Source organism: Castor canadensis, chromosome 6 (genome assembly GCF_047511655.1).
Source record: "Castor canadensis chromosome 6, mCasCan1.hap1v2, whole genome shotgun sequence".
NCBI lineage: Eukaryota > Metazoa > Chordata > Mammalia > Rodentia > Castoridae > Castor > Castor canadensis.
Window position 1 is genome coordinate 77966219 of NC_133391.1, and position 27915 is coordinate 77994133.

The window sequence follows — 27915 nt, forward strand, 5'->3', positions numbered from 1 at the left end:
ACATTTTCTTTATGGATTTGACATTTATAGAACATTTTGGAAAAATTTAAGAATAGAAAATATTTAAACAACATCATTACCAAATAGCGTATTTTAACTGATATCTATAAATCACCACATTTCAAAACTGTAGAGTGTTTCTTTCTTTCATGTGCACATGAAAATCCCATACCTGATGATAACAATGTTATTTTTCTTCTGTTATATAGGAAGGATATTTTCCATATGGGAGTTTCATCTCCTGCCTTAGGAAAGAAAAGATGAAGGATCAGAGTGCCCTTCTTGCATCTGTTTTTTTTAATTTTAATTTTTTTATTATTCATATGTGCATACAATGCTTGGGTCGTTTCTCCTCCCTGCCCCCAACCCCTCCCTTACCACCCACTGCACCCCTGCCCTCTCCCCCCACACCCTCGATACCTGGCAGAAACTATTTTGCCCTTATCTCTAATTTTGTTGAAGAGAGAGTATAAGCAATAATAGGAATGAACAAGGGTTTTTGCTAGTTGAGATAAGGATAGCTATACAGGGAGTTGACTCACATTAATTTCCTGTGCATGTGTGTTACCTTCTAGGTTAATTCTTCTTGATCTGACCTTTTCTCTAGTTCCTGGTCCCCTTCTCCTATTGGCCTCAGTTGCTTTTAAGGTATCTGCTTTAGTTTCTCTGCGTTAAGGGCAACAAATGCTAGCTAATTTTTTAGGTGTCTTACCTATCCTCATATCTCCCTTGTGTGCACTCGCTTTTATCTTGTGATCAAAGTTCAATCCCCTTGTTGTGTTTGCCCTTGATCTAATGTCCACATATGAGGGAGAACATATGATTTTTGGTCTTTTGGGCCAGGCTAACCTCACTCAGAATATGTTCTCCAATTCCATCCATTTACCAGTGAATGATAACTTGATGAGGAGAGAAAATGTGGACCAGTATCTCTAATAAAATAGTGCAAAAAATTCAATAGGGATGAAATAGTCTTAAAAACACTCAACAAAATTAGCATACTGAATCTAATAGCTAAGTTTTCACACTGCTACATGTCACCTGAAAGAAAAACATGTGGACAATTTGGTAAATCATGGTCATTCAGGCACAATTCCATTTCCAGTCTGCAAGACTCCAGCTTGTTGGCTCTGCTCTGTATCTTTATGTTCTTCCACTGTTGCTCCTGCTATCTCATATTAGGAATATCAATGGACTTGTTTTGGATTTCACTGCTTAAATTCCAGCTGTGACCATCATCAGTACCACAGTGAAAGCATTTGAACTTGCAAGTTGAATTAACCAATAAGCAGGACAAGTTGAAGCCAGTGTCTCAGATACCCATTTTAAGAAACTTAGCAGTAAAGATAAATACTATTTAATGCAGTATTCCTTAAAACTCAAATTTAATTTAAAAATCCATAGGGAATCAAATACCAAATTTTAAAATCAACATAGGAACAATGATGCACTTATATGTATTGGTCTCATTGACTTCCTCTAATCTCAACTCAGATCTTATTGTCAACTTTACTTTTGCTGATCTCACCAAAGGAAAATGATGTGTACTTTACACTTATCTTTCTGTGCCTACTCTTCCAAGACCAAAGGGTTACCAAAATTGTGGATCCAATATGTAATTATTGAAATTTAATTTAAGATGTTTTCCTGTTTATCATTGTAAATAGTTCCTTTTCATAGCAAAGGCAAATTATCTTTATCTAGTAGTGAATAAAAACGTCTTGTCACATGCTCATTCCCCAGAAACATCCCACAATCTGTTTATAAGACAAAACAGGCCAGGATCGGTGGTGCACCCAATGCTGGGAAGGCAGATGCAGGAGGATGGTTAAATTTCAGGTCAGCATAGTGAGTTAGAGACCTGTGTGGGCTACATAGCAAGACCTTGTCTCAATAAAGAAGGCTGGAAAAGTGTCTCAAGTGATAGAGTACCTGTCTTGCAATTGGGAGACCCAGAATTTAAACCCCAGTACTACCAAAAAAGTTTTTAATTTAAAAGGTCCTATAGCTCAGTGTTGTAGTACCTGCCTGCAATCACAGTATTTGAGAGGCTAAGGCAGGAGGATCATAAGTTTGAGACTAGCCTGGGCTACATAGCATGACCATGTTTCAAAAGGAGAGAGAGAGAGAGAGAGGCTTTAATTTGCAAATATGATCTAGTCTATACTATGTTGCTAATGCCAACATATCTTAATGTGGAAAAGTTATGGAAACAACTTTACTCTGGCATATATCTCTGCCTTCAGTGCATCTTCACCATCTAATAAGTCACCTCCAGACATATAGACATATACAAATACATTCATAAAGGCACACACACACACACACACACACACTTTGGGTGTAGCTGTAGAGTTCTAAAATTGTTTGAGCCATCACCATTCATATACTATGATAAATTTTTCTTAATTTTTGGTAACTCAGCTGATAACTAGAAGTAAAGTTAGTACAATAAAATATTGTTTTATAGATTCCTTGAAATCCTACCATTTGCCCATAAAGCATATGTAAATTAGAAAAGAAAGAAGTTGTACCATTTGGATCTCAAGGCCTGCTTAAAAACATTTCATTATATGAGAAGGCTGTTAGGAAAAATTAAGAGTACCTAAAAATACTGGTAATAAATTCCCTTCTATAATTTCATGTTCAAGTTATTATCTTGAAATTAACCATCAATGCCTTCAAGTGACAAGAATTACTCCTCAGCATTGGGTGTTCTTGATAATAGCCTGGAGTAAATTGTATTTGCTATTCTCCAGTCCATTAACATATAGTGGAGACTGTTAATACAGTATGGGACAGACTTCTGAAAGTGCTAGAATTCATTAAGCATTTTTAATGTCATAGTCAGTCAGATAATATATGAGGAAAGTGTTCACTGTAGTCAAAAACATAGAAACAACAACAAATCCACATAAGTCATTTTGCTATCCTACCTTTCTTTGAAGTATTAATACAGGAACCTCCAAGTATGTGAGGCAAATATTCACTAGAACCATGCTAATGGCAAATATGTTAGCTAAAAGGAATGTTGTTAAGGGGGATTTTGAAGGAGAAATAGATGTTTTCAGGCCTCACTGATCTTATTTCCCATTCTTTGAGGAAGAAGCACCTATTAACACCACTGCAGATAGTCGGCTTTGGTTCCCTAGTGTCAGCTCTGTTTAGTGAACCCAGCAATTGACAGAAGCCCAGCATCAATGTTGAGTTATAATTACCACCTAGAACCATTTCCTAGACAAATGCCTGGCTGTTTGAAGTAATTGGGATAATTCATTGCCCTGACTGTGAAACAAATGTTCTGTAACTTTTGTGGGCACATAAACAGACACAACTTATTAAATAAAACTGTGATTCCCTTACCTCCAAATCACTGATGTTGGAGAGTACTGATATCTGCAGACATTTATTCATCTCCCTTTATTCTGGGAAAGGCAGGTACCTTTTACAGTTGCAATTATGTGAAACAAAGAGAAGAAGTCATACTACCAACACATACATACACTTACCCATTACTTACAGCTGATACAAGCCTACCAAGATTTCTAAACTTGGGACCAAAAAAAGTATGGGTCAAGTTATATCAATAAAAAAGAACTTTGGGGCTCTTGAATTGTAGGAGAGCATTTTTTCTCCATGTGGAGGCTTATGGCCTTCAGTTAAAGAGAATGAAACCAGTAGGCAGAAGAAAAAAAGAACAGATAGGTGGTGTATTAGTCAGTTTCTCATCACTATGAAACAATGCTTGAGAAAATCAACTTAAGGGAGGAAAGATTTATTTTGATTCACAGTTTCAGAGGATTTAGTACATGGCCTGCCTCCATTGCTTTGGATCTGAGGCGAGGCAGAGTATCATGGTGGCAGGAGTAAGCTGCTCACCTAATGAAGGCAGGAAAGCAGAGAGAGACACAGGAAGGGACCAGGGTCCCAAAATACTCTTCAAGAACATACCCTTACTCTGATTTACTTCCTTCAACTGTGTCCCATTTTCTAAGTATCTTAGCTATGAACTCACCAGTGGATTAACAAATCCATAAAGTCTGCATGCTTATGATCAAGTCACCACTCAACAGCCCCACCACCTAGAGACCTAGAATTCAACAGATGAGCCTTTTGGAGGGGCAATTTGTAACCAAATCATAACAGATAGAATGATTTTTCAATTGTTTCTAATTGTTTTAAACATTTTGCTCCAGTTAGTTTTGATTTCCAAACACAACTTAAATTATGTAACCCAAAATTCTCTCAATGAATTATGTTTTTTTTTCTACCTTGAGCTAGTTTGAATTAGGGTTCTACTGATAGCAATCAAGAACATTTAGACAAATACAGAGGTACTAAGTTTGTTACTATGAAGTGTGAATTTCTAAAAGTTATGTTTAAAGCATAATAAGATTTACCGAAATGTATATGGTCTCCAAACATGATTCTGGAAGTTAAAAGCAGTAGTGACAATTTGAGGAGTAATATTTGGAGACAGGCTAGTTGAATGGGACTTAATTCCTTCAAGACACTATACTCAGGAATTCCTTCAAGATATTATCCTACATCTTTAACCTTCATTCTTTGGGTTTGTCAAAATTAGGAATATCTACTTTCCTAAGGAAGGTCAGATTTTTGACTATTGTCAGATAAAAAAAACTCCAGTCAGAAAGAGATAGAACTTGATAAAAGAATTTCAAAATTTTATTTCAAATTTAATGTCCATGTGATGTTGGGATATTCCCAGAATTATGTACTTGGGCATTTCCAAATCATTTAAATGCCTCTTGTTCTTGACCTTGTCTCATTCATGTATAAGAACACATTATACAATAGGATGCCTATAGACTATGGTAAAACTTCTTCAGTAATTTCCAGGCTAATGGAGACTATATTCTGATTTTTGTTACATTTTAAGTACATTTAATTTCTAAACATGGAATTTCCAATCAACCCTTTATTTCAATAATATTTCCATTAACCATCACCAAAATGAATTCTCATTCCATGTTATTTTGCTTTGATTGTGGAAAAAGATATGTCTCGCCCTAAATATATTGGGAATACTAATCCCTTCAAGTTCAAACTGTCCAGGTCTGTGCTGGCATAATAGTCACAAAAATCTGGTGGGTCTCCTATGTGTGTCATAGAGATTTACATCATTAAACAAAAGGCTCCTTCATAGTTCTTTCCTGAATAACTTAATCTAGATTCCTGGGTTCTGTTGAGATGGGTGGGTAATAAGTGTAGTCTCTTCAAAGAACCTCTGTACTATTGACTACTTTGATACCTTCAGGGCACTAGCAGATGACTTTTCTGCTACATGCTTTTCTTTTTCTACAGAGAGAGCATGCTTTCCTAAAAGTGAGTTTCCTAATTTTAACATTGTTTGCCATGTGGATAGGCTGAGATTTTCCTTAATCATCAAGTCTTGGTTTCTTCTTGCCTAACAGTTTTCCCCTCAATATAATTCTTCTCATATTTTCCTCTCATATTTTGCTATAGGCAAAATAAGAGAAAATAAGCTGTTGAAAATAAGCTGTATTTTCAACACTTTGCCTGCAAATCTCCTCAAACACCCAAATTTATTGTTTATAATTTATTTTCATCACAAAACTGCAAGCCACAATTGAGCTAAGTTTTCTGCCATTATATAAAATTATTCCCTTTCCCCTGCTTTCCAGTAATATTTTCCTCAGGTCTCAGCCCTCACTAGCAGTAATTATAATACTGATATTTCTTCCCACAGTCTGCTTTAAATGGTTTACATATTCAATAAGGCAATTATGCTTCTCCACTATGTCCCTCGCTTCCCTATGACTCCTCACTAACACATTAACTTCACATTATATTAGCAGTCTGTCCAACACAATCTAGGTTTTTTTTCTATCATGCTTCTTCAATTCTTCCAGCCTCTACCCAGTGTTCAATTAAAAACCAACTTCCATATTTTTAAGTATTTGTTACCATAGCACCCAGTTCTAGGTAACAAAGTCTGTATCAGTCAGGATTCAACTAGACAAACAGCCATCGGGAGATATATATTAAGAAATTTGTTGAAGGTAGTGACTAATTTTATTGTAGGAGCTGCCTGCACAAGTCCCAAATATGTGTGGCAAGCAATTTAGAGCAGTTTGGAACACTGAGGCACAAGCAGAACCTGGTTTCCTTAGACAAAATTTCTTCTTTACCTCAGATAACACTCTTCTCTGCTTTCAAGGCCTTATATCTGTCTGGCAGAATCAGGACCACCCAGATTATGTAGAGTCTTCTCTTTAAGTTTAGCAAATTTAATGTCCACATGATGTTGGGATATTCCCAGAGTTATGTATTTTGACATTTCTAATCATTCAGATGTTTCTTGTTCTTGACCTTGTCTCATTCATGCATCAGACTGTGTTACACAATAGAGTGATTAGCAACCTTAATTCCATTTGCACCTTAATTCCTCATTGCAATCTAAGATAGCATATAGGTTCCAGGGTTGAGGATGTGTACATCTTTGGTAGTCATCATGTCCCCAAATGATTTCTGCAAGTCATCAACTACTTCATCAACATATTCTTTAATGAATTTTGTTTGGTTAACCAATATTAACTCTACAAAGTATTTTTCCAAATCCCTTACCACCCAAAGGCAAGAAGATAATAGCATGCTGTACTACCAGAAGCTCCTCTAAGCCTGAAATTTGGAGCTCACTTGAGAATTTCTCTGCCATATCAAGGTACAATTGCAAGAAATGCATTACTTGACCTTAGAGTGTTTTGGCCTTATAGGAACACCTTAACCATGAAATCTGAGTATCAGTAAACATGTCAAGCATCTTCAGCATGATGACAATGTTAGAGATAAGGAAGAACCCACAGTCTATTCAATACAAATTTAGATGAAAAAGAATAGGTGATACAGACATAGTATCAAGAAATAACACATATAGTTTAGAACAAAACCTTAATGATTACAAGTATGACGTAGAAATAGCTTGAAATTATCCATGCCAGTGCCTAGGGAAATCAAAAATACATTCAGGGAGCTTGAAAAAAACAAGGCATTAATGAGCAAGTACTGCTTACATCTCAAACAGAAATGGAGTTATTGAAAAGTCATAGCTGTGGAGATAATAAAATCTAAAAAGACTTCCAAATTTCAAAGATAAACTATGATTAAAAAAAGAAAACAGACATTCTCATGTAGTGGGAAATGTACTTTTAAATTAGAATTATGCTAAAAGAAGTGGTTAAGCTTCACGTTATTCTTCAGGAATGAATATCAAAAATTCAATCAGGAATATGAAATTTCCTGAAAATAAAATGTTTGCTAAAATGAAAGAGTCACTATACAGAAAATAGACCACCAAAACAAAGATTAAAATTACTAAAAAAAAAAAAACCCTCACAAACAAACAAAAACACAGCAAAGGGCTGGGGTGCACCTCAGCGACAGACACTTCCCTAGAACATGTAAAGCCTGGGATTCAATCCCCTGCACTACAAAGAGAAAATGTAGAGCAAAAAACATTACTATACACTTACAAATGAAAAGCACGAGAGAGAAAAATTAATAGTCAGTAGAGAGGTTTCCTATACCTAAATTATTCTGGAAAGTTGGATTATCTTCTGATTTTCTCACAGAGTCATAGCTCAGAATATTGGGGAAGATAGGCTTTAAGAATTTGAAATCATTGCTTTGAGACTCTCCAGTCAGACACACCTCATACTGGTAGCTGTGGGACAGGGTCCCCGCACCGCTGACGTCCACCAGGTGGCCCGGAAAGTGGCCCTGGGGCACCGCACAGCCAGACACAGAGGCCGCCCTGCTCCTCCTGCACAGCCGCACCGCCACGAACACCAGCACACACAAGAGGAAGAGCGACGACACCGACGCCAAGGCCACCACCAGGTGCAAGGTGAGCGCGTCGCCCCGCCCCTGCTCGGCCGCCGCTTCCGGCAGCGGCAGGTAGGGCTGGGAGAAGCCATCCACCAGCAGCACGTGCAGCGTGACGCTGGCAGACAGCGGCGGTTCGCCATTGTCCCTGACCAGCACCAGCAGCCTGTGCTTGGGCGCGTCGCGCTCGCTCAGCAGCCTGGCGGTGCGCACCTCGCCATTGTGCGGCCACACGCTGAAGAGCCCGGGCTCCGTGGCCTTGAGCAGCTGGTAGGACAGCCATGCGTTCTGGCCCGAGTCGCCGTCCACCGCCACCACCTTGGTGAGCAGGTACCCCGGCTCGGCCGCCCTGGGCAGCAGCTCGGTGCAGGGCGCAGAGGCGTTCTGCATCGGGTACAGCACGAAGGGCGAGTTGTCATTGGCGTCCAGCACCAGCAGGCGCACGAGCGCCTGGCTGCTGAGCGCGGGCGAGCCGCGGTCGGCGGCGCCCACGCGGAACTCCAAGGCCTGCAGGGCCTCGTAGTCCAGCGGCCTCAGGGCGAACAGCTGCCCGCTGTCCGCGTCGATGGCCACGAGCGAGGCGAGGGCCAGGTGCGGCTCTGGGGGCGGCAGCAGCGAGTAGGTGAGCTGGGCGTTGGTGCCCTCGTCTCTGTCTGTGGCGCTCACGCTGCCTATGTGCAGGCCGGGGCTGTTGTTCTCGCGCACCCGCAGGGTGTAGGAGGTGTGCGTGAAGGCCGGGGCGTTGTCGTTCACGTCGGACACCTGCACGCTTATGCTGTGCTCCGTTTGCAGCTTGGGAGTCCCCATGTCTGAAACCGTGATGGTGATGTTGTACTCGGATCTGCTCTCCCTGTCCAGTGCTCCTTTGGTTACTAGCCTGTAGAAGTTCTCAATGGAGGGTTTCAATGTGAATGGAATATCATCCTGGAGGGAGCAAAATATCCTCCCATTTTCCCCAGAGTCTCGGTCCCGGGTCCTAAAAAGAGCTACTTCTGTATCAGGGGAATTTTCAGGAATAGGGCTGGTAAGTGATGAAATGGTTAGTTCTGGGTAATTATCATTAACATCCACAACCTTAATAGAGACAGAGCATTTTCCAGAAAGTCCCCCGCCATCAGATGCCTCTATATCTATTTCATATGAGGCTCTTGTCTCGAAATCTAGTGTTTTAATTAGGCGAACTTCTCCTGAAAGGCTGCTTAGCTCAAAAGTTTTGCCTGTCTCCTGAGAACTATAGAAAAGGGAGTATGATATTTCTGCATTTGTCCCAGTATCTAAATCCCTAGCAGAGACCTTGACAACTAGAGAGCCTAAAGGGCTGTTCTCTGGGATCTGCACCTCGTAGAGCTCCTGCGCAAACTCAGGGGCATTGTCATTGACATCTAAGACCAAGACATTGATCTGGGCAGTGCCAGATCTGGGTGAAGAGCCGCCATCCAGCGCTGTCAGTGTTAATCTGAACTCAGCCTGCTCCTCGCGATCCAGCTCTTTGTCCAGCACCAATTCTGGGTATTTCCTGCCATCTCCCCGGCTTTGGGTGGAAACATGGAAATGAGAGTTGGGACCAATATTGTAGTTTTGAACGTTGTTGTTGCCCACATCCAAGTCCTGGGCTTTTTTCAGAGGAAACACTGTACCAGGCGGGCTGGTCTCTAGGATTTTCAGAGTCATTTCTCTTTCAGGAAACGCAGGAGAATGATCGTTTATGTCTCCCACTAGTAGCTCAGCCCGAAATACTTCCAATGGCTTTTTCATTAATACTTGGAAAGGCATTACACAGGGCTCAGTGGGGCCGCACAGCTCCTCCCGGTCCAGTTTCTCAATTAATATCAATTTCCCGGTCTGCAGATCAAGCTGCAAAGGTGGCTCCTTATGGTCAGAAGTCACCCTGGCGCCCCGTGCAGCTAGCTCCCCCACTCCCAATTCTAGGTCCTTGGCCAGGTCTGCCACAAAAGATCCCCTCTCAATTTCCTCCATTACAAAATAGCGACGGAGTTCCCCGCCTGCCTGAACCACTACCAGTAAAAGAAAGAGAATTAGGACTTGCCTTTGTTTTAGCTCTCCTCCAGCCTCCATCTTGCCTCTGTGCAAGCCTTCCAGAACAGGGAGCAGCAGTATTTCAGGGAGCTATAGGACTGAGATGGTAGTCCATCTATTATAGTTGATAAACTGACTGGAAATGCAGGTATGTAGCATTCTCTTGATGCTTAAGGTCGGAGTTTCTCTTCCACTGGAGATCTGAAGTAGAGTTCCTAGCATTTACTGGCTTTTTTTATTTTTTGAAGCCTTAGCCTGCAGCGCCACCATGCGTTGTTTTTTCTTCTAAACGAATTGCTACTGTGGTTCTTTATGTAATCTATTTGACTATCAGAAGTTTAGAAATTGATGAAATCACGAAATCATGCAATTTTAATTATGCATTCCTTCGTTCAAAGAATTATTGTTCTCTATGTGCCAAGTTCTGGAAAACACAACAGCCCAGACATTGTCCCTACCTCCTAAAGCCTGTAATTTGGGTGGGAATATTCTGAGGGAAACTAAGAAGTGAAAGAAGATTTATAATCCTGATCAGTCATCTCATAAAATTAGTAGCATATGGCCCTATGATTTCTTAATATTCTCTCAGCAAAAAAGGATTATTTCCTCTAGATTTTCTTTCAAATTCTATGCAGCTTATTTACCAAAATTATGGCTCCCATTGGTTGAATCATATCAAGGAAAAAACTACAAGTTAATTTTGGTTTATGATACTCTTTACACATATAGTCAGAAAATTAGGATTTTTTTTGGTGGTACTGGGGTTTGAATTCAGGGCTTCAGGCTTGCAAAGCAGGTTTTCTACCACCTGAGTCACACCTCCTGTCCAAGACTTAGAGTTTTATGAAACTTTCTAACTATGGGAAAATGAGATAAAGACACTTCCTATATCTCTTACCCTGTTTTTTTCTCTCTAGAATGTATCTTCTGTCATAGCACAGATGTCCATATTTATTTTTTTGGTGTTACCCATAAGGGATAGAACATTGTTTGCTTCACTGCTGCATCCTCAACCTCTAAAATAATCCTTGACAGAGAGTAGATGCTTAACAAATATTTGTCGAATCAGTGGATAAAATCACAATGAACAAAAATTTTCTGATGGATTTTCTCCTACTATAGACATATCCCCCCTTTTTTCGCTGGTGCCATGGACCAAACTCAGGGCCTTGCTAGACAAGCACTCTATTTTTGATCCGAATACCCAGCCTCAACCTGTCCCTCTCTTGCTGGGATCTCAGCACATTTCATAAGCTGAATAAACAATATGGTATGTTTCCAAGAAGCTATTTTCTATGCCCCTTTGAGTAGTAATTTGAAATAATTCAGAATGATCTAAAATGTCTTTTCACTAAGTGGAAAAAATGCCATGGCTCCTTCCAACCAAAGAGATATATTATAAAAAGAATAATGTAACAAAAAGGTCATGATTACTCTACAAATAAGGTATACTTCTCTTTTAGGCACAAATTTTGTAATACCAATGTTCTCACCAGTACTATTAATGACACTCAAGATTCTCAAAACCTTTTTTTTTTGTGGTACTGGAGTTTGAACTCAGTACTTCGTACCACTTGAGCCAAGCCTCCAATGCAAAAGCTTTTTCTTGTACAGCAGAATTTTCTTCCTTCCTTCCTGCCTTTTTTTTTTTTGTGATACTGCAGATCAACCCAGGACCTTTTGCTTGCTAGGCAAGTGCTCTGTCACTGAGGTCCCCAATCCCCATCGCAGAATTTTCTAAGAATTTCTATTAAATACTTTGAAAACTGCCATTGGAAATAACTTTAATTTTTTCAAAATTATACTTTTTTGAGACAGTCTCACTACTAGTTGTCCAGCTTGGCCTCAAATTCTGAGATTTTTAAAAAGAGATTATGGGATATACTCAAGGAAAATTTCTAATCTCCTAAACTAGGAAAATAAGTGCAAAACATTAAAGCACAAAACATGAACAAAAAGCACAATGTAATCTAGTACATTTAGAAAACAACCAACCTTTATTCAGAACGATCTGGAAAATTGCTAAGTGTATCCAAAACTTTTCATAAAAATGGATTTTCATCCACATCATTCACAGTCCCCTGATGACTGTGGATAACAGACTTTAGGAACTGGAAATCGGTAGTCCCAGAGTGTCCTGTCAGACACACCTCATACTGGTAGCTGTGGGACAGGGTCCCCGCACCGCTGACGTCCACCAGGTGGCCCGGAAAGTGATCCTCTGGCACAGCACAGCCAGACAGAGAGGCCGCCCTGCTCCTCCTGCACAGCCGCACCGCCACGAACACCAGCACACACAAGAGGAAGAGCGACGACACCGACGCCAAGGCCACCACCAGGTGCAAGGTGAGCGCGTCGCCCTGCCCCTGTTCGGCCGCCGCTTCCGGCAGCGGCAGGTAGGGCTGGGAGAAGCCATCCACCAGCAGCACGTGCAGCGTGACGCTGGCAGACAGCGGCGGCTCGCCATTGTCCCTGACCAGCACCAGCAGCCTGTGCTTGGGCGCGTCGCGCTCGCTCAGCAGCCTGGCGGTGCGCACCTCGCCATTGTGCGGCCACACGCTGAAGAGCCCGGGCTCCGTGGCCTTGAGCAGCTGGTAGGACAGCCATGCGTTCTGGCCCGAGTCGCCGTCCACCGCCACCACCTTGGTGAGCAGGTACCCCGGCTCGGCCGCCCTGGGCAGCAGCTCGGTGCAGGGCGCAGAGGCGTTCTGCATCGGGTACAGCACGAAGGGCGAGTTGTCATTGGCGTCCAGCACCAGCAGGCGCACGAGCGCCTGGCTGCTGAGCGCGGGCGAGCCGCGGTCGGCGGCGCCCACGCGGAACTCCAAGGCCTGCAGGGCCTCGTAGTCCAGCGGCCTCAGGGCGAACAGCTGCCCGCTGTCCGCGTCGATGGCCACGAGCGAGGCGAGGGCCAGGTGCGGCTCTGGGGGCGGCAGCAGCGAGTAGGTGAGCTGGGCGTTGGTGCCCGCGTCCCTGTCTGTGGCGCTCACGCTGCCTATGTGCAGGCCGGGGCTGTTGTTCTCGCGCACCCGCAGGGTGTAGGAGGTGTGCGTGAAGGCCGGGGCGTTGTCGTTCACGTCGGACACCTGCACGCTTATGCTGTGCTCCGTTTGCAGCCTGGGAGTCCCCATGTCTGAAACCGTGATGGTGATGTACGGGGATCTGCTCTCTCTGTCCAGTGCTCCTTTGGTTACTAGCCTGTAGAAGTTCTCAATGGAGGGTTTCAGTGTGAATGGAATATCATCGGATCTGATCTCTCTGTGCAGTGTACTCTCTGCTACCAGGGTGAAGAAGTTTTTAAATGCAGGCTTCGAAAGAAAGGGAAGGTTGTCTGGAATTGAGGAAATCATTCTCTCATTGTCTCCAGCATTTTGGTCTCTTATGCCGAAATCAGCCACCACCAACTCAGGCAAAAAGCTTTGTGGTATGGGGCTGGTAAGAGATGTAATGGCTATTTCTTGGAGGATTGTAATTCACATCTATAACCTGCACTATAATGGCTGATTTTCCAGAAAGACTCCCACCGCCAGTGGCCTGAATATTTATTGTATAAGACTGAATTTTCTAGAAGTCTACATATCCTTTCAAATGTACTTTACCAGAAACTGGAAGGATTTCATATGTTTTCTGTACCTCTCTAGAAATATGAGAAAATGAAGAGTTTTCATTTGTTCCTGCGTCCAAATCTGTAGCAGATACCTTTATTACCAACCCATCTGCAGTGCTGTTCTCTGGTATCTGAACCTCACAGACTGGTCTCTCAAACTCAGAGGCAGTGTTCTGGATATCCAGGACCACAACTGAAATCAGCATGGTCCCAGACCTGGACAGGGACCCCTGCCATCTAAGGCTGTTAGAGTTAAACTAAGCTCAGGCTCCTTTTCTCTATGAGGAGATTGGTCCAGCACCAGCTCTGGGTATTTTCTGCCTTCAGCCCTGTCTTGTAATTTAAGGTTGAAATGGGGGTTGAGGCTTATTGTATAGTTTTGGATAGATTCCTTCTTACATCTAGGTCCCAAGCCCTATCCATTTGGAATGAAGTTCCTGGAGTAGTACCTTCTGAGATTTTTAGAAGTATATGTTTGTCGAGGAATGTGGGAATGTGATCATTTATGCCTCTGGCCAAACTCTCAGCCTGAAAAAATTGCAAAGGACTTTCAAATAATACTTGGAAATGCAATATACAGGGTTCAGTTTTACCACAAAGTGCCTCCAGGTCTAGTCGTTCATTTAAGAGCAAGTTGCCTGTCTTCAGATCCAGCCTCAAGTAAGGGTTATAGTTGTCAAAGATGACTCTGGAGCCCCTTGCAGCTAGGTTTTCCACACTGGAGCTCATATCTTTAATTACGTTTGCTATAAAAGAGCCCATCTCTACTTCCTCTGCCATAGAATAGCTCTGGGACCCAGAATGAACTGAGGACCCTCCCAAGAAAAGAAAGAAAAGCAGCACTTGCCTTATCTGCTGCACACTCCCCTCTCCCAGCCCCATGACTTCTTGGACAAATGTTCTTCTGCCCAAACGTTACAACTTAGTCTCTAGCTGCTCCAGGAGCTGTTCCTCTCATCTGGACCTTTAGGAATCTATAGACTTGTGGTCCTATCTGAAGGGTGTTATTGGTGCCCTTTATCTCAAAAGCATTTTCTCCAGTGCTCTCACTTCTACTGATGAAGGGAAGCCAGAACATCTGCTAGTACAAATTTTCTACATTTTATCCTGCAGCGCCACCACATGACTCTGCAGGTTTTCAGGTTTTACACAAAGTCAAATAAGTTTGAGACAAAACATTAACTTATCTTATGCATTTGTTGAGCAATTTAAATGATACTTTCTTCTGTAGTCCTATTTCCCTTTCTGAGTTGTATTCTTTGTGATATATGATGTTGTTACTATTTGGTTATTAATACAATAAACCACAATCTGTTAGAGCTGTGGTGGATATAAAAATCATAATTAGCATAACAGTCATTGCTTCAAATAAGTTATGATCTCTCTGTGAAGACAGTATATAAAACAAATACTGTTAAGAAAACTCTTGTATATAAGTGGCTTTACAAGCCATCTTATAAGTAAGTAAGTAAGCCAAAAGTAAGAGGGAATTTCTAAGGAAAACTGGAAATGGAAATCTATCAGCAAACACTCTTAAAAAAGACAATAAGAATAAGAACAGGTACTTGAAATTGAATCTGGTATACGCAAGTAATTTTTTGTGGGGGAGGTCAGACATTTTAGGCTAGGAAAATGGTACCATTTATTTAGGAGTATGCCATAAGAGACTTACCTAAAGCGTAGAAAATAAATGCTCAATAACATTTATTTCTCAGTATGTGCAGATCCTCTTGACATAAAAAAGTTGAACAATTTAGACCCCAGTTTCATTATGAAACCAAGCTTTATCATTTTCCAGACCTAGCATTTTCAAAGGCACAATTCTAATCATTTTCTTTATCTATTCATTAATTTGCCCAGCAACTTTATGGATCCTATACTTTGTGTTAGGAGTGGTGATATGTGTTAGCAATAAAATGCTAAGCAGATAGTAGACACAGTTCCAACCATGAAAAGAAGAGATAGGAAATGATCCTCCATTTAAAACAGAGCAGAATGACTACCATGAGAGGGAAAGTTTATGCTACTTATAAAAGCATAGATGAGGATCACCCAGGAAAAATTTGAAAGTACAGAAAACACTTTTCTGGAGAAAGTATATTATGGAGTCATACATGAAAAATGAGTAGGACAAATTCAAACAAAGTTATGGATAGGATAAAACTTTACAGGCAAGCTAAAACATGTTTATACAAATCTAAAATGAGAAATGCATTTTGGAAGAACTGAAATATGATCAATATGGCTGAGGCATAGAGCAAGAGGAAATAATAATGAGAGTTGAAATTAGAAAGATAAGCAAATGGCTTGTAACACATGCTAAAGCCTTTGGACTTTATACCAGTGAAAATGCAAGATTATCGAATAGTTCTAAGAAGACAATTGACACGGTCATGGTTTTATTTTATTTTTTAAGATTATCCTGTTTTAGAGTTGAGAATAAATTGGGAGTTTAGAACTGGTTGCAATACTAAAGGCAAGAGATGACACTGGCCTCACATAGAAATGAAGTAATGGGTTGTATTAGAATGATAAAATAATATGGGATGTGGTTATAGATTAGACATAGAGGGAATGGGACAGGACGAGGAAAATACTTTGCTTTCAAGCCTCCAGAATTAAGTGGGTGTTGGGGTGCTATTAATTGAAAAAGTAAATACAAATAAGAGAAGGGAGAAGAATAGGTGTGGAACTAGAGAAGATATTTTTACTTTTGAGGAAGGGAAAAGTTTCATTTAAAATCTATTGAGTTTGAGGTGTTCATAGAGCATCCCTGTAAATATTTATGTAAATGATCTTTCTTTAAATAAATGAAGCTGAGGAAAGAAGTTCAAGTTGTAGAGACAAATTTGGGACTTATTGCAGTAAGTAGTGTTAATGGTCCTTCAAGAAAGATAATAAATCATAAATTAAGAAAAGGGTGTTTTGCCCAGTATCAGTGGTTCATGCCTGTAGTCCTAGTCACTTGGGAGGCTGAAATTGGGAGGATCATGGTTCAAGTCCAGCTTGGGCAAATAGTTTGCAAGACTTCAATTCCAATATAACTAGAGAAAAATGGACTGGAGGTAGTAGAGTGCCTGCTTTGCAAGTGCAAAGCCCTGAGTTCAAACCTCAGTCCCACAATAAAAAAGAGGGAGAGAAGGATTTTGAAGGATTTTTGTAATTTCAGAAAAGCAGTTTGAGGTGGGGATGGAGCTCAGTGGTATAGTAATTCCTAGCATGTGAAAGGTCCTGGATTTGAAACAGATGGTAGGAACTCACCTCTTCCTGGAACATTCTGCCAAAAGTTAAGCAGTGTTAGAGCACTGTTAAATATTGTTAAATCATTGTTACTGGTAAGTCTTTATTGTAAGCACCCCTCTGAAAAGTGCTTTAGCTGAACAGAAGACCAAATGCCATAACTGCCACTTCCACCCAGGCCAGAGGGTGAGAGGGCATTTCAGCCCACCTGAATACCTGTGATTGGTGCAAACATAATCTTTCATTTGCATAATGGACTGTACCTTGATTGGTGCAAACATGAAGGGACTGTTATGATAGGTGTAGACACCATTGGGCTCTCTCCTTCTGGCTGTATAAGTAGACTGCTCAATTCACTTTGTGAGCAAGCTGAGACATATGTTTCCTGCTGCCCCTCTGGTGTTGCAAAATCAGATTTCCAATAAAGACTTTCTCTGGAGTGGTCTGTGCTGAGCTGATAACAGAAGAGGGGCAGCTGGTTTAGGTCTGCAAACAATGGAAAAAGAAAAATTGACAGTGGCTGGTTGAAATCTGCTAGAAGAAAGACTCCTTCTCTTTCCTCTTGGGAGCTGTAACACATAAGGCATGGAACCCTGTGCAGCCACCCTAACTGTCAGTTCAACCCTAGCTGTCAAAGGGCTGACTGCTGTTGCCCACTGTCATTCACTCCACCACCTGCAGATACCCTCAAGGACCCAGAAGTAAATGGAGGACCAAAAGGAATTCCAGCCAATTGGTTTGTAACAGATTTAATCCCCAATATATGAAAAAAGAAAGGAAAGAGAGGGAGAAGGGAGGGAGAGGGTGAAAAAGAGAAGAAAGAAAGATGATGAAGCTCTCACAGACTACCATCTCCAGAAAGTAGCAAAGGTCATAGGTGAGTTTCTATAGGAGAAATGAATGGTGAACAGGGTAGGGTGGTAAATACCTGTAATCCTAGCACTTGGGAGGCTGAGGCTGAGGCCAGCCTGGGCTACATAATAAGACCTTGTCTCAGAAAAAAGGGGAAGAGAAGAGAGAGAGAGAGAGAGAGAGAGAGAGAGAGAGAGAGAGAGAGAGAGAGAAAGGAACCAATGTCATTAAAGGTGTGAGAAGCCTAGAAACAAAGACAGGTCCAAACAGCTAGACCCAGAATTGTGGCAAGGTATTAGCAAAGAGGAAAATGTGAGAGATAAAATGTCTTTTTACCTTTTTTATGGTCTTGATTAATTTAAAACTAATCAAATTGATAATAAGTTGATTTGATTCTCTTATTTGCTTCTATACAAAAACTGTTTAGGCAGGAAGATTTACTAATTTCTTTCAGCACACTGAAGATAACCTTTTATTTTTCTATTAATACTATTGAGCAACATGGGACAGAGCTGTTTGTCATGTGTTTGAAGGTTAAATGTGTTTTTGCTGTGGCTTTAAAAATATTTGTCTTTGATTTTCTGAAATTTTACTGTGATATTTCTATGAATGTATATATTTTTAATTTATCCTTTTAGGTTTACATAGGCTTCTTGGATCTATTTACTGATGCTGTCACCAATTCTAAAAATTTCCCACTCATCATTTCCTCAAATATTGCTTCTGATTGATCTTTCTCATCTTTCCTTCTGGGGTTCTGGTTGAATATATGTTAAATTTTCTTATTATGTTCTATTATTTATAATAACCTTCTTTGTAGTTTTCATTGCATTAGCTTTCTGAGCTGCATGTTGTATAAATTATATTTTAACATCTTTCATTTCATTAATTCTCTATTTTGTTGTCTAAATTTTATTAAGTTCCTTATTTAGTTTTAAATTTTTAATCAGCATGTTTTTATTATTGGAAGTTTTATTTTGTTCTTTTCTAATCTGTTACTTTTATAGTTTCCTGTTCCCTCTACATCTTCAAAAGTTTATTTCAACTAACATGCCCAGTATGATATAGACTGTCTGATAATGGCAATAGCTGAATAGCTTGCATTTCTGTGTTTTTTTCCCTACTGACTCTCACTTATGGTATTATGGTTCCTTATGTATGCACTTACAAAGTTAAGAACATAAAAATACTTGAATCTATAGGGTTAGCTTAGGATGAGTAAAACTTTTATAGAAGATCTGTATTTGATCTGTCAGGACATTTGATTACTATCTGCCAATGATCACAAATCAAGTTTAAGGTTAAAAGCCAAGTTGAGGAATCTCTCTGTTCCCACCCACTGTGTGCCAGGGGGTGCTCTGTTCTCTTTCTATTTCTCCCTGCTTTTCTCTTCTTTACTAAATAAACCTTTGCTAATCTTAAAAAAAAAGCTGAAGGCTGAAATCCCACACAAGGGCCCATGAATTTCCAGTTTACTCCTACCTTATAGGTATACTTATTAGAGATCCATGCTTCTTAAGGGCTCTGTAAACTCGTAAACTTCTCACTTTGTTAGGCTTTGATTTCTCCCCATCATTATATAAACCATTGAAATGAAGGTTCAAATTTCCCAGGATCCCAAATGTCCTCAGGGGAAAACCAGATTTTGTTCTTGTTTATCTCTCTGTGTTTTCTTTTAACATTGATTTGACTTGATAATATATCAGTGCCTTACTGGCCAGTTGTTTCCAGTGAGAACACTGTTCTATATAAACTGTACAATCCTTATTAAAAAATACAAAGCCTCAGGGATATTTTCACACCTCACAGTTAGAAGTAAACTCTTAGCCTCTCTGGTATATGACTGTCTTCTTGACAGTCTTCTTGAGAGGCTAGATAAATTATATATGTTTAAAATCAGCTTCAACTGATCAATATCAAATCAATTCCTTAATGATGCAATCAATTTAAGCAATCTCTTGGAAGAAAATCTTCCGTTATTTACACTGGTATTAGTTTCCACAAATTTCCTTCTATATACAAAACTTGTCCATATATCTCCATGTGCCCTATATATTCATGTATATAAATGTATATATATGTTCTTTCTTATATCTGTTCTCCCTTTCCTCCAATATTTGCATTTATATATTTGCATATTTTTACAATTATATATTGTAGTGATAATTCTATCAATATCTATCTCACTATACATCTATCCACCTACATCACTGTACATCTATCCACTATATATCTATCCACTTACATCACTGTGCTATAAATCTGTTTCTTTTAAAACATTTGAGATTTATCCAGGTGGTTCTATGCACACCTAGCTCACTCCTTTTGATCTCTGAAGAATAATCCTTCACAAACATGTTCTACGTTTTACTTATAGGTTGCTTTACTGTGGGTGGACATATATGTGGATTCCTATTCTTTGTTTTTCCAAGATGAACAAGCTCATATACAACATTTTGTGAAGCTCTATAGGAGCTGCTGCCTTATCTATCCCAAAGTAGAATGGTTGAATCATAGAGTATATATGTGTTAATTTTCACTAATATTATTGGAAAACTCTCTAGTAGGCTGTATATGTAATTTCCTATTAGCCCATTTGATAATGTCCAATCTTTTCAAATTTACAAATATTATGGATGTAAATTGATGTCTCATTTTAGTGCCTGTTTCAAAAACTAAAGAGATTAAATCAATTACTTTTCAGACTTTCTGCTTCTACCTTTTTAAATTTTATTCTCTCTTTTTTTCCTTTTTATCTACTTATTTTGAGACAGGATCTTGAAAGGCCTTGAACTTCAGATCTTTCTGCCTCAGCCTTCTGAGTGCTGGGATTATAGATATATATATACCATGCTCTGCCTTTTGTCCTTTAAAAAAACATCCTATTGGCTCTCCTGGCTTTTTGGCCTTTTGGTGATTCACAAGAGCTATTTGAACAATCTAAATATTAATCCTTCTCAGTATTGCAAGCTTCTCTCACTCATCTGTTAGTTTTTGTTATCCTTTAGTTTTGAAGTAGTAATATTCATTAGTTTATATTTTTATTATAAAGACTTGTTGAAAATCCAAGACAGTGCTAAGTTTTCAAAGGTATTTTTACTTAGATTTATTTCACCTTTTCCTATCCAAATATTTCAGATTTGCCTTTTGGATTTATATTGAGTTTATTTTTATACGACAGGAGATATAAATTTTGTTTATTTAGTAATCCCATTCCCCCAATAACATTTGATAAGTAAGTAATCGCTCTTCTCCCTCCCTTAGTGGGTTGACACCTCTGGTAGCATGATCAAGTTCTCTTGTGTAAAAGATCTTATTCTATGTAGTGGTCTCTGAGTCTGTTTCTGAATCATTCAAATAGTTTTATTTATATCATATTTTGACATATCCTAATATCCATAATGTAAGACATGCCCCATTTTTCTTCTTAAAAATTCTTTTGGCTCTGTATGCAACTTTTGTTTATGGTTGTATTGGGGTTTTAACTCAGGGCCTTGCACTTACTAGGCAGGTGTTCTACTGCTTGAGCCATACCCTCAGCCCCCTGTATGCAACTTTTTCCATGTTAATATTGAGAACCATTTGTAGAACTTCACTTTTTGTCATGAATTTTTATTGAATTTACAAATTATTTGGGGAAGAATAGACATATTTATCATGCGGTTTTAAACAACTTGTATCTTTCTTAGTTTATTAGGATTTAATTATTTCATTTACTTAATTGATCTCATTCATTTTTTTCCATAAAGGTTTTCTGTCTTCTTTGTTAACCCAGAAACAGAGTTCATTGCTATTTTTTAATTGTAGGGGTAAAAATACACTTCTGTTATTCATTTTTCTATTTCACAATTTTATATCTTCTTACATTCTTTCAATGCTTTTTTTCTCTGACTGACCACTATTTATTGGACTCATCAGTAGCTTTCATAGTTATAGTTTTAGCTCTGAGGACTTAGAGATAAAGAGGGTCCAACCATTCCTTTCAGGATGTTGTGGTTTAAATGTTAAGTGAAGTTCACAGCACTAATAAATACCTGTTACAATACAAAATAAAATGGATTAAAGCTGCATGAACCAGAAGGGAAAAAGGATTCCTAAGGAAATTAGAATTTTTCTTATCTGTTTCACAATGGCAAAATGAAATTCCATTTTACTACATTATCTAATTCATAATATTGAATTTTATGAGGACAATTACTAAAATGTATATGCATATTAGCCCTGTATCTGTACTGCATTCTAGTTATCAACATCTCTACCTATAATACCTATAATCATTCAGTGAACTGTCCATTTATGGATTTGGAACATTATAATTTGTAAAATGAGGCATCTATAAACCATAAATACAGACCTATAATCTTTCTTTGTGGGCTTCTGAGACAGGCCACAAAAGTATTAATGATTATATGCATACATATTATGTATACAGGTATATATGTGTATATGTGCCACAGATTGAACTCTGGGCATCTGAAATGCTGAGCATACTTCTAGCCCACATATTTACTCTTTTTTGGGGGGTATTAAACCGAGGGCCCTGTGCTTGCTTGGGAAGTACTCTACCATGAGTACTGCTAGTTCTTATGTTTACGGTTTTTTTTTTTAAGACAAGGTCTATCTATGTAGCTCAAAGTCTACCTCCTGAGTGCTGAGATTACAAGATGTGCCACCACATCTAGATTTGTATTTCCTTTTATTAATGATTAGGAAGGGGAACGCACGTCATTTTTTAAAGCTAAATATCTTCAATTTCTGGAGTTTTTGTCTTGTCTTCTGATGGAAGGTTATTTTACTTGGGATGAGACTTTGAATGACTTTCTGTTTTAGTAATAACTTTTGTAAAACAACCCAAAATTTAAAGAAGTAAGCCTGATGTATATAATAAAAAATTAACAATATCAAGTCTCAGAATACTTTGAGATTCTTTATCCAATGTGGCCACTTTAACTTCATCTAAAATGAATTTTTAAAAATACTGCATAAAACAAAGATCTAAGGTACTGAGTATGGCAGGGTCACAATTTTTTATAGTTTATGATGAAAACTTTTATAGAGAATAATGCAACTCATCCAAACTGTTTTCCACCCAGATTCAACAATATTTAAAATTTTGTTTTATCTATGTTTTGATGGTGTATAGAAGTAACTTACATATAAAGTGAAATTTGGCCTTCCTTCCTTCCTTCCTTCTTTCTGCCTCTCTCTCTCTCTCTCTCTCTCTCTCTCTCTCTCTCTCTCTCTCTGTCTCTCTCTCTCTCTCTCTCTCCTGCTGTGGTTCAGACCCACAGTCTCTTGTATGCATGCGCTCTTCCACTGAGCTACATCCCCATCCCCAGTTTGCATCTCCAAATTATTAATGATATTATCTTGCACAACAATATTGTTACCATAATAACAACAGCAACTTCATTAATATAATATTTTTGACAAAATAAGAGTAAGAAAAGCACAGATTTAATTTTAATTATATATTCTAATGAAGTTTTTTTTTTAATTTGTTTTTTTCCTTCACTGCTTGTTGGGTTTTTTAAAATAATTTTTTCCCAATGAAGGTTTTTTAAACACATATGAGAACAGCATGAGAAATGCAAATACACAGGAGAACTGTACAAAAGATACATTACAGATTAGGCAAAAAACCATCTGCATTTTGCAAGGAGTAACAGTAAATTAAAAGTTTAAAGAAACAGTTTCACTGAATGTTGAATGCAAAACTATTCCTAAAGATCGCCTTTTACAGCACATTCATACCAGTGTCATGAACTTGAAGATTGGGGATAATCGGCTTCAGGAATTTGAACTCATTTGACCCAGTACCTCCTGCCAGACACATCTCATACTGATAGCTATGGGACAAAAAAGCAAAGTAAGGGAACACAATATACAAAAGAACATCAATACAACTTAAAGTACATGCAAATTGGGAGAAATAAACACTGGTTTGGAATAGGCACAAATAAAACACGTAGGGAACAAAAATCAGTTATGGTCACTGAATATTGAACCCCAAACTATTTCGTATGTTAGGAGTTTCCTCTATTTCTTTCCCTGGACACTGGGGTGACAGACTGGGGATAATCGGCTTCAGGAATTTGAACTCATTTGTCCCAGTACCTCCCATCAGACACACCTCATACTGGTAGCTGTGGGACAGGGTCCCCGCACCGCTGACGTCCACCAGGTGGCCCGGAAAGTGATCCTCTGGCACAGCACAGCCAGACAGAGAGGCCGCCCTGCTCCTCATGCACAGCCGCACCGCCACGAACACCAGCACACACAAGAGGAAGAGCGACGACACCGACGCCAAGGCCACCACCAGGTGCAAGGTGAGCGCGTCGCCCTGCCCCTGTTCGGCCGCCGCTTCCGGCAGCGGCAGGTAGGGCTGGGAGAAGCCATCCACCAGCAGCACGTGCAGCGTGACGCTGGCAGACAGCGGCGGCTCGCCATTGTCCCTGACCAGCACCAGCAGCCTGTGCTTGGGCGCGTCGCGCTCGCTCAGCAGCCTGGCGGTGCGCACCTCGCCATTGTGCGGCCACACGCTGAAGAGCCCGGGCTCCGTGGCCTTGAGCAGCTGGTAGGACAGCCATGCGTTCTGGCCCGAGTCGCCGTCCACCGCCACCACCTTGGTGAGCAGGTACCCCGGCTCGGCCGCCCTGGGCAGCAGCTCGGTGCAGGGCGCAGAGGCGTTCTGCATCGGGTACAGCACGAAGGGCGAGTTGTCATTGGCGTCCAGCACCAGCAGGCGCACGAGCGCCTGGCTGCTGAGCGCGGGCGAGCCGCGGTCGGCGGCGCCCACGCGGAACTCCAAGGCCTGCAGGGCCTCGTAGTCCAGCGGCCTCAGGGCGAACAGCTGCCCGCTGTCCGCGTCGATGGCCACGAGCGAGGCGAGGGCCAGGTGCGGCTCTGGGGGCGGCAGCAGCGAGTAGGTGAGCTGGGCGTTGGTGCCCGCGTCCCTGTCTGTGGCGCTCACGCTGCCTATGTGCAGGCCGGGGCCGTTGTTCTCGCGGACCCGCAGGGTGTAGGAGGTGTGCGTGAAGGCCGGGGCGTTGTCGTTCACGTCGGACACCTGCACGCTTATGTTGTGCTCCGTTTTCAGTCTGGGTATTCCTAAGTCCATGATGGTGATCATGATGTTGTATTCAGCTCTCAACTCTCGATCTAGTGGTTTTTCAGTAACCAAGGAGAAGAAATTCTTGTAGGTGTGTTTCAGGACAAAGGGGAGGTCCTCTTGAAGAGAGCAAACCATTCTCCCATTGTCGCCAGCATCTTGGTCTCGGACACTAAAAACAGCCACAAGAGTCTCCGGTTCATTTTCTTGAATACTGTTTGTGACTGAAGACATGGTTATTTCCGGTGGGTTGTCATTTATATCTAATATTTTAACTAAAAGAGTGCATTTTTCCGAAAGTCCCCCACCATCGATTGCCTGAATAGTTATTTTGTAGGACTGAATTATTTCAAAATCTAGCTGTGATTTCAAGTGAACTTCCCCAGATTGTGGATTCATTTCAAAGGCTTTACGAATATCTTCTGATGCATGGAAAAATGTGTAAGATATTTTCCCATAATTTCCTGCATCCAAATCGTTAGCAAAGATGGTGATAATCCAGGAGCCAATAGGTGTGTCCTCTGGGACCTGCACCTCATACAGTCGCTGGGCAAACTGAGGAGCATTATCATTGATGTCCAGGACCTTGATGAGAACCAAAGTTGTCCCTGATCTGGGTGGAGATCCCCCATCCAGTGCTGTGAGTGTCAATCTAAGCTCTGATTCCTCTTCATGATCTAATGCTCTATCTAGAACCAGTTCTGGGTATATCTTTCCATCACCACTGTCTTGAATTTTAATGTAGAAATGAGAATTGGGGCTAATAGTGTAGTTTTGGAGACTATTGCTTCCTATGTCCAGATCTTGAGCTCTTTCCATTAGAAATCTTGCTCCAATAGTAGTACTTTCTGATATTTTCAAAATTATTTCCTTGTCTAAGAATGTAGGCGAATGATCATTTATATCTTTGATGTGCAGCTCAGCCCGAAAGAACTGCAAAGGGTTTTTTAATAACACCTGGAAAGGCAGCACACAGGGCTCTGTGGATCCGCAGAGCTCTTCTCTATCCAATTTCTCATTTAAGAGCAAATCTCCAGTCAGCAAATCAAGGTGCAAATGCTTTTCATTATCATCAGACACCACCCTGGCCTCCCGTGAGGACAGCTCCTCCACCCCTAACCCCAGGTCTCTTGCCAGATTCGCCACAAAAGAGCCAACTTCTGTTTCCTCTGCTACAAAATAGCGTGCAGATTCGGTACCCACCTGAGATAATCCCAGAAAAACAACGAAAACCAGGACTTGCCTTTTTTGCAGACCAAGCACCTCTCTGATCCCCATGGTTCTTTCAGTCAACCTCTTTTGTTGTCAAATTTAAATCCAGTCCCAATTTTGGAAGTTAAAGCTCTGATGATTCTTTAGGAAGCCCACCGGAAAAGATCTAGCACTCTGGCAGCTCTGTAGGTGAAGCTCCTTTAATATGTCCCTTCTGAGTGGGTTGGGTTTTCACTGTTCTGAATAATGGAGTCCACAGTGCTAGCTTTGCACTGTTTTCTTCTTATCCTGTAGCGCCACCATGTGTTCTATGAATTTTACACTAAATGTTTTTTCTTTTTTGAAAAAAAATCAATGAATACAACTGGGATTTTCAAAAACTATATTTAGGTATCTTGCATTTTTGAACTCTTAATACTTAATTATTTTTTAATATGTAAGGCCTTTAAAATATAACTACAATACCACTAGCTCAATTAGCTAATACCAAAAATTCCTTGATGTAATTTATAGTCAGCCTGTTTTCTCTTTCCCCATTCTTAGCAAAGTACCTCTTAGTGTTGGTTTGTTTGAATCAGAATCCAAACAAGATCTACACTCTTCATTAAAAGGATCCATTATAATTTTCTGAAGTGTAGAAATATTTTATAGAGCTAATTTTTTAGTAGTTACAAAGGTAGTCTCTCCTTCATGCTTGCAACTATATATTAACTTCAGTCAATTATAATGAGTAACATCATTAATTTTTTCATATGTATGTATATGAAATGGAATAAAGAGCACACAAAACTTATTATATGCCTAAGACATGATATTATCAGATCCTCACTTTAATATTTTAAAAATACATATGTAGTGGGAGAAAATATTTGCCAGCTACACATCAGACAAAGGACTGATAACCAGAATATATAGGGAACTTAAAAAACTAAATTCTCCCAAAACTAATGAACCAATAAAGAAATGGGCAAGTGAACTAAACAGAACTTTCTCAAAAGAAGAAATTCAAATGGCCAAAAAACACATGAAAAAATGCTTACCATCTCTAGCAATAAAGGAAATGCAAATTAAAACCACACTAAGATTCCACCTCACCCCTGTTAGAATAGCCATCATTAGCAACACCACCAACAACAGGTGTTGGCGAGGATGCGGGGGAAAAAGGAACCCTCTTACACTGTTGGTGGGAATGTAAACTAGTACAACCACCCTGGAAAAAAATTTGGAGGCTACTTAAAAAGCTAGACATTGATCTACCATTTGATCCAGCAATACCACTCTTGGGGATATACCCAAAAGACTGTGACACAGGTTATTCCAGAGGCACCTGCACACCCATGTTTATTGCAGCACTATTCACAATAGCCAAGTTATGGAAACAGCCAAGATGCCCCACCACTGACGAATGGATTAAGAAAATGTGGTATCTATACACAATGCAATTTTATGCAGCCATGAAGAAGAACGAAATGTTATCATTCGCTGGTAAATGGATGGAACTGGAGAACATCATTCTGAGTGAGGTTAGCCTGGCCCAAAAGACCAAAAATCATATGTTCTCCCTCATATGCGGACATTAGATCAAGGGCAAACACAACAAGGGGATTGGACTTTGAGCACATGATAAAAGCGAGAGCACACAAGGGAGGGGTGAGGATAGATAAGACACCTAAAAAATTAGCTAGCATTTGTTGCCCTTAATGTAGAGAAACTAAAGCAGATACCTCATAAGCAACTGAGGCCAATAGGAATAGGGGACCAGGAACTAGAGAAAAGGTGAGATCAAAAAGAATTAACCTATCTTATTATTGCTTATATTCTCTCTACAACAAAATTAGAAATAAGGGCAAAATAGTTTCTGCTGAGTATTGAGGGGGTTGGGGGGAGAGGGAGGGGGTGGAGTGGGTGGTAAGGGAGGGGGTGGGGGCAGGTGGGAGAAATGACCCAAGCCTTGTGTACACATATGAATAATAAAAGAATAAAAAAAATG

General features: G+C 40.2%; 3 protein-coding genes across 4 annotated transcripts; all 3 read right to left on the bottom strand.

The window, feature by feature from the left end:
* Positions 1-418: 418 nt before the first annotated feature.
* Positions 419-11732, bottom strand: LOC109702595 (protocadherin beta-15-like). The gene has a single exon (XM_074076794.1). It carries the CDS (start codon positions 9940-9942, stop codon positions 7540-7542), a length of 2403 nt encoding a protein of 800 aa, XP_073932895.1. The 5' UTR covers positions 9943-11732; the 3' UTR covers positions 419-7539.
* A 149-nt stretch (positions 11733-11881) lies between these two features.
* Positions 11882-22010, bottom strand: LOC109702594 (protocadherin beta-18-like). The gene is given in 4 exon segments (XM_074076793.1): positions 11882-13361; positions 13363-13740; positions 13743-13906; positions 13909-22010. Coding segments are annotated over 4 exon segments (2442 nt in total). The 5' UTR covers positions 14393-22010; the 3' UTR covers positions 11882-11945.
* Positions 22011-22148: 138 nt separating this feature from the next.
* On the bottom strand, positions 22149-27743 carry LOC109702605 (protocadherin beta-14-like). 2 transcript variants are annotated; one of them, XM_074076796.1, is made up of 2 exons: positions 23720-27743; positions 22149-23422 (listed from the first exon to the last, which is right to left on the bottom strand). In XM_074076796.1, exons 1-2 carry the CDS (start codon positions 25989-25991, stop codon positions 23340-23342), a joined length of 2355 nt encoding a protein of 784 aa, XP_073932897.1. In that variant the 5' UTR covers positions 25992-27743; the 3' UTR covers positions 22149-23339. The 2 variants fall into 2 exon arrangements, with proteins under 2 accessions (XP_073932897.1, XP_073932896.1); XM_074076795.1 differs by having other exon boundaries at positions 22149-23451; positions 23736-27742.
* Between the last annotated feature and the right edge of the window lie 172 nt (positions 27744-27915).

What these genes read in the sequence shown, in the direction of transcription:
- LOC109702605 (XM_074076796.1), bottom strand. Translation starts at nt 25,991, where the DNA reads ATGGGGATCAGAGAGGTGCTTGGTCTGCAAAAAAGGCAAGTCCTGGTT. An exon ending in TGAGGTGTGTCTGATGGGAG is followed by an intron (nt 23,423 to 23,719) that starts GTACTGGGACAA and finishes GTCTGGCAGGAG; the next exon opens with GTACTGGGTCAAATGAGTTC.
- LOC109702595 (XM_074076794.1), bottom strand. Translation starts at nt 9,942, where the DNA reads ATGGAGGCTGGAGGAGAGCTAAAACAAAGGCAAGTCCTAATTCTCTTT.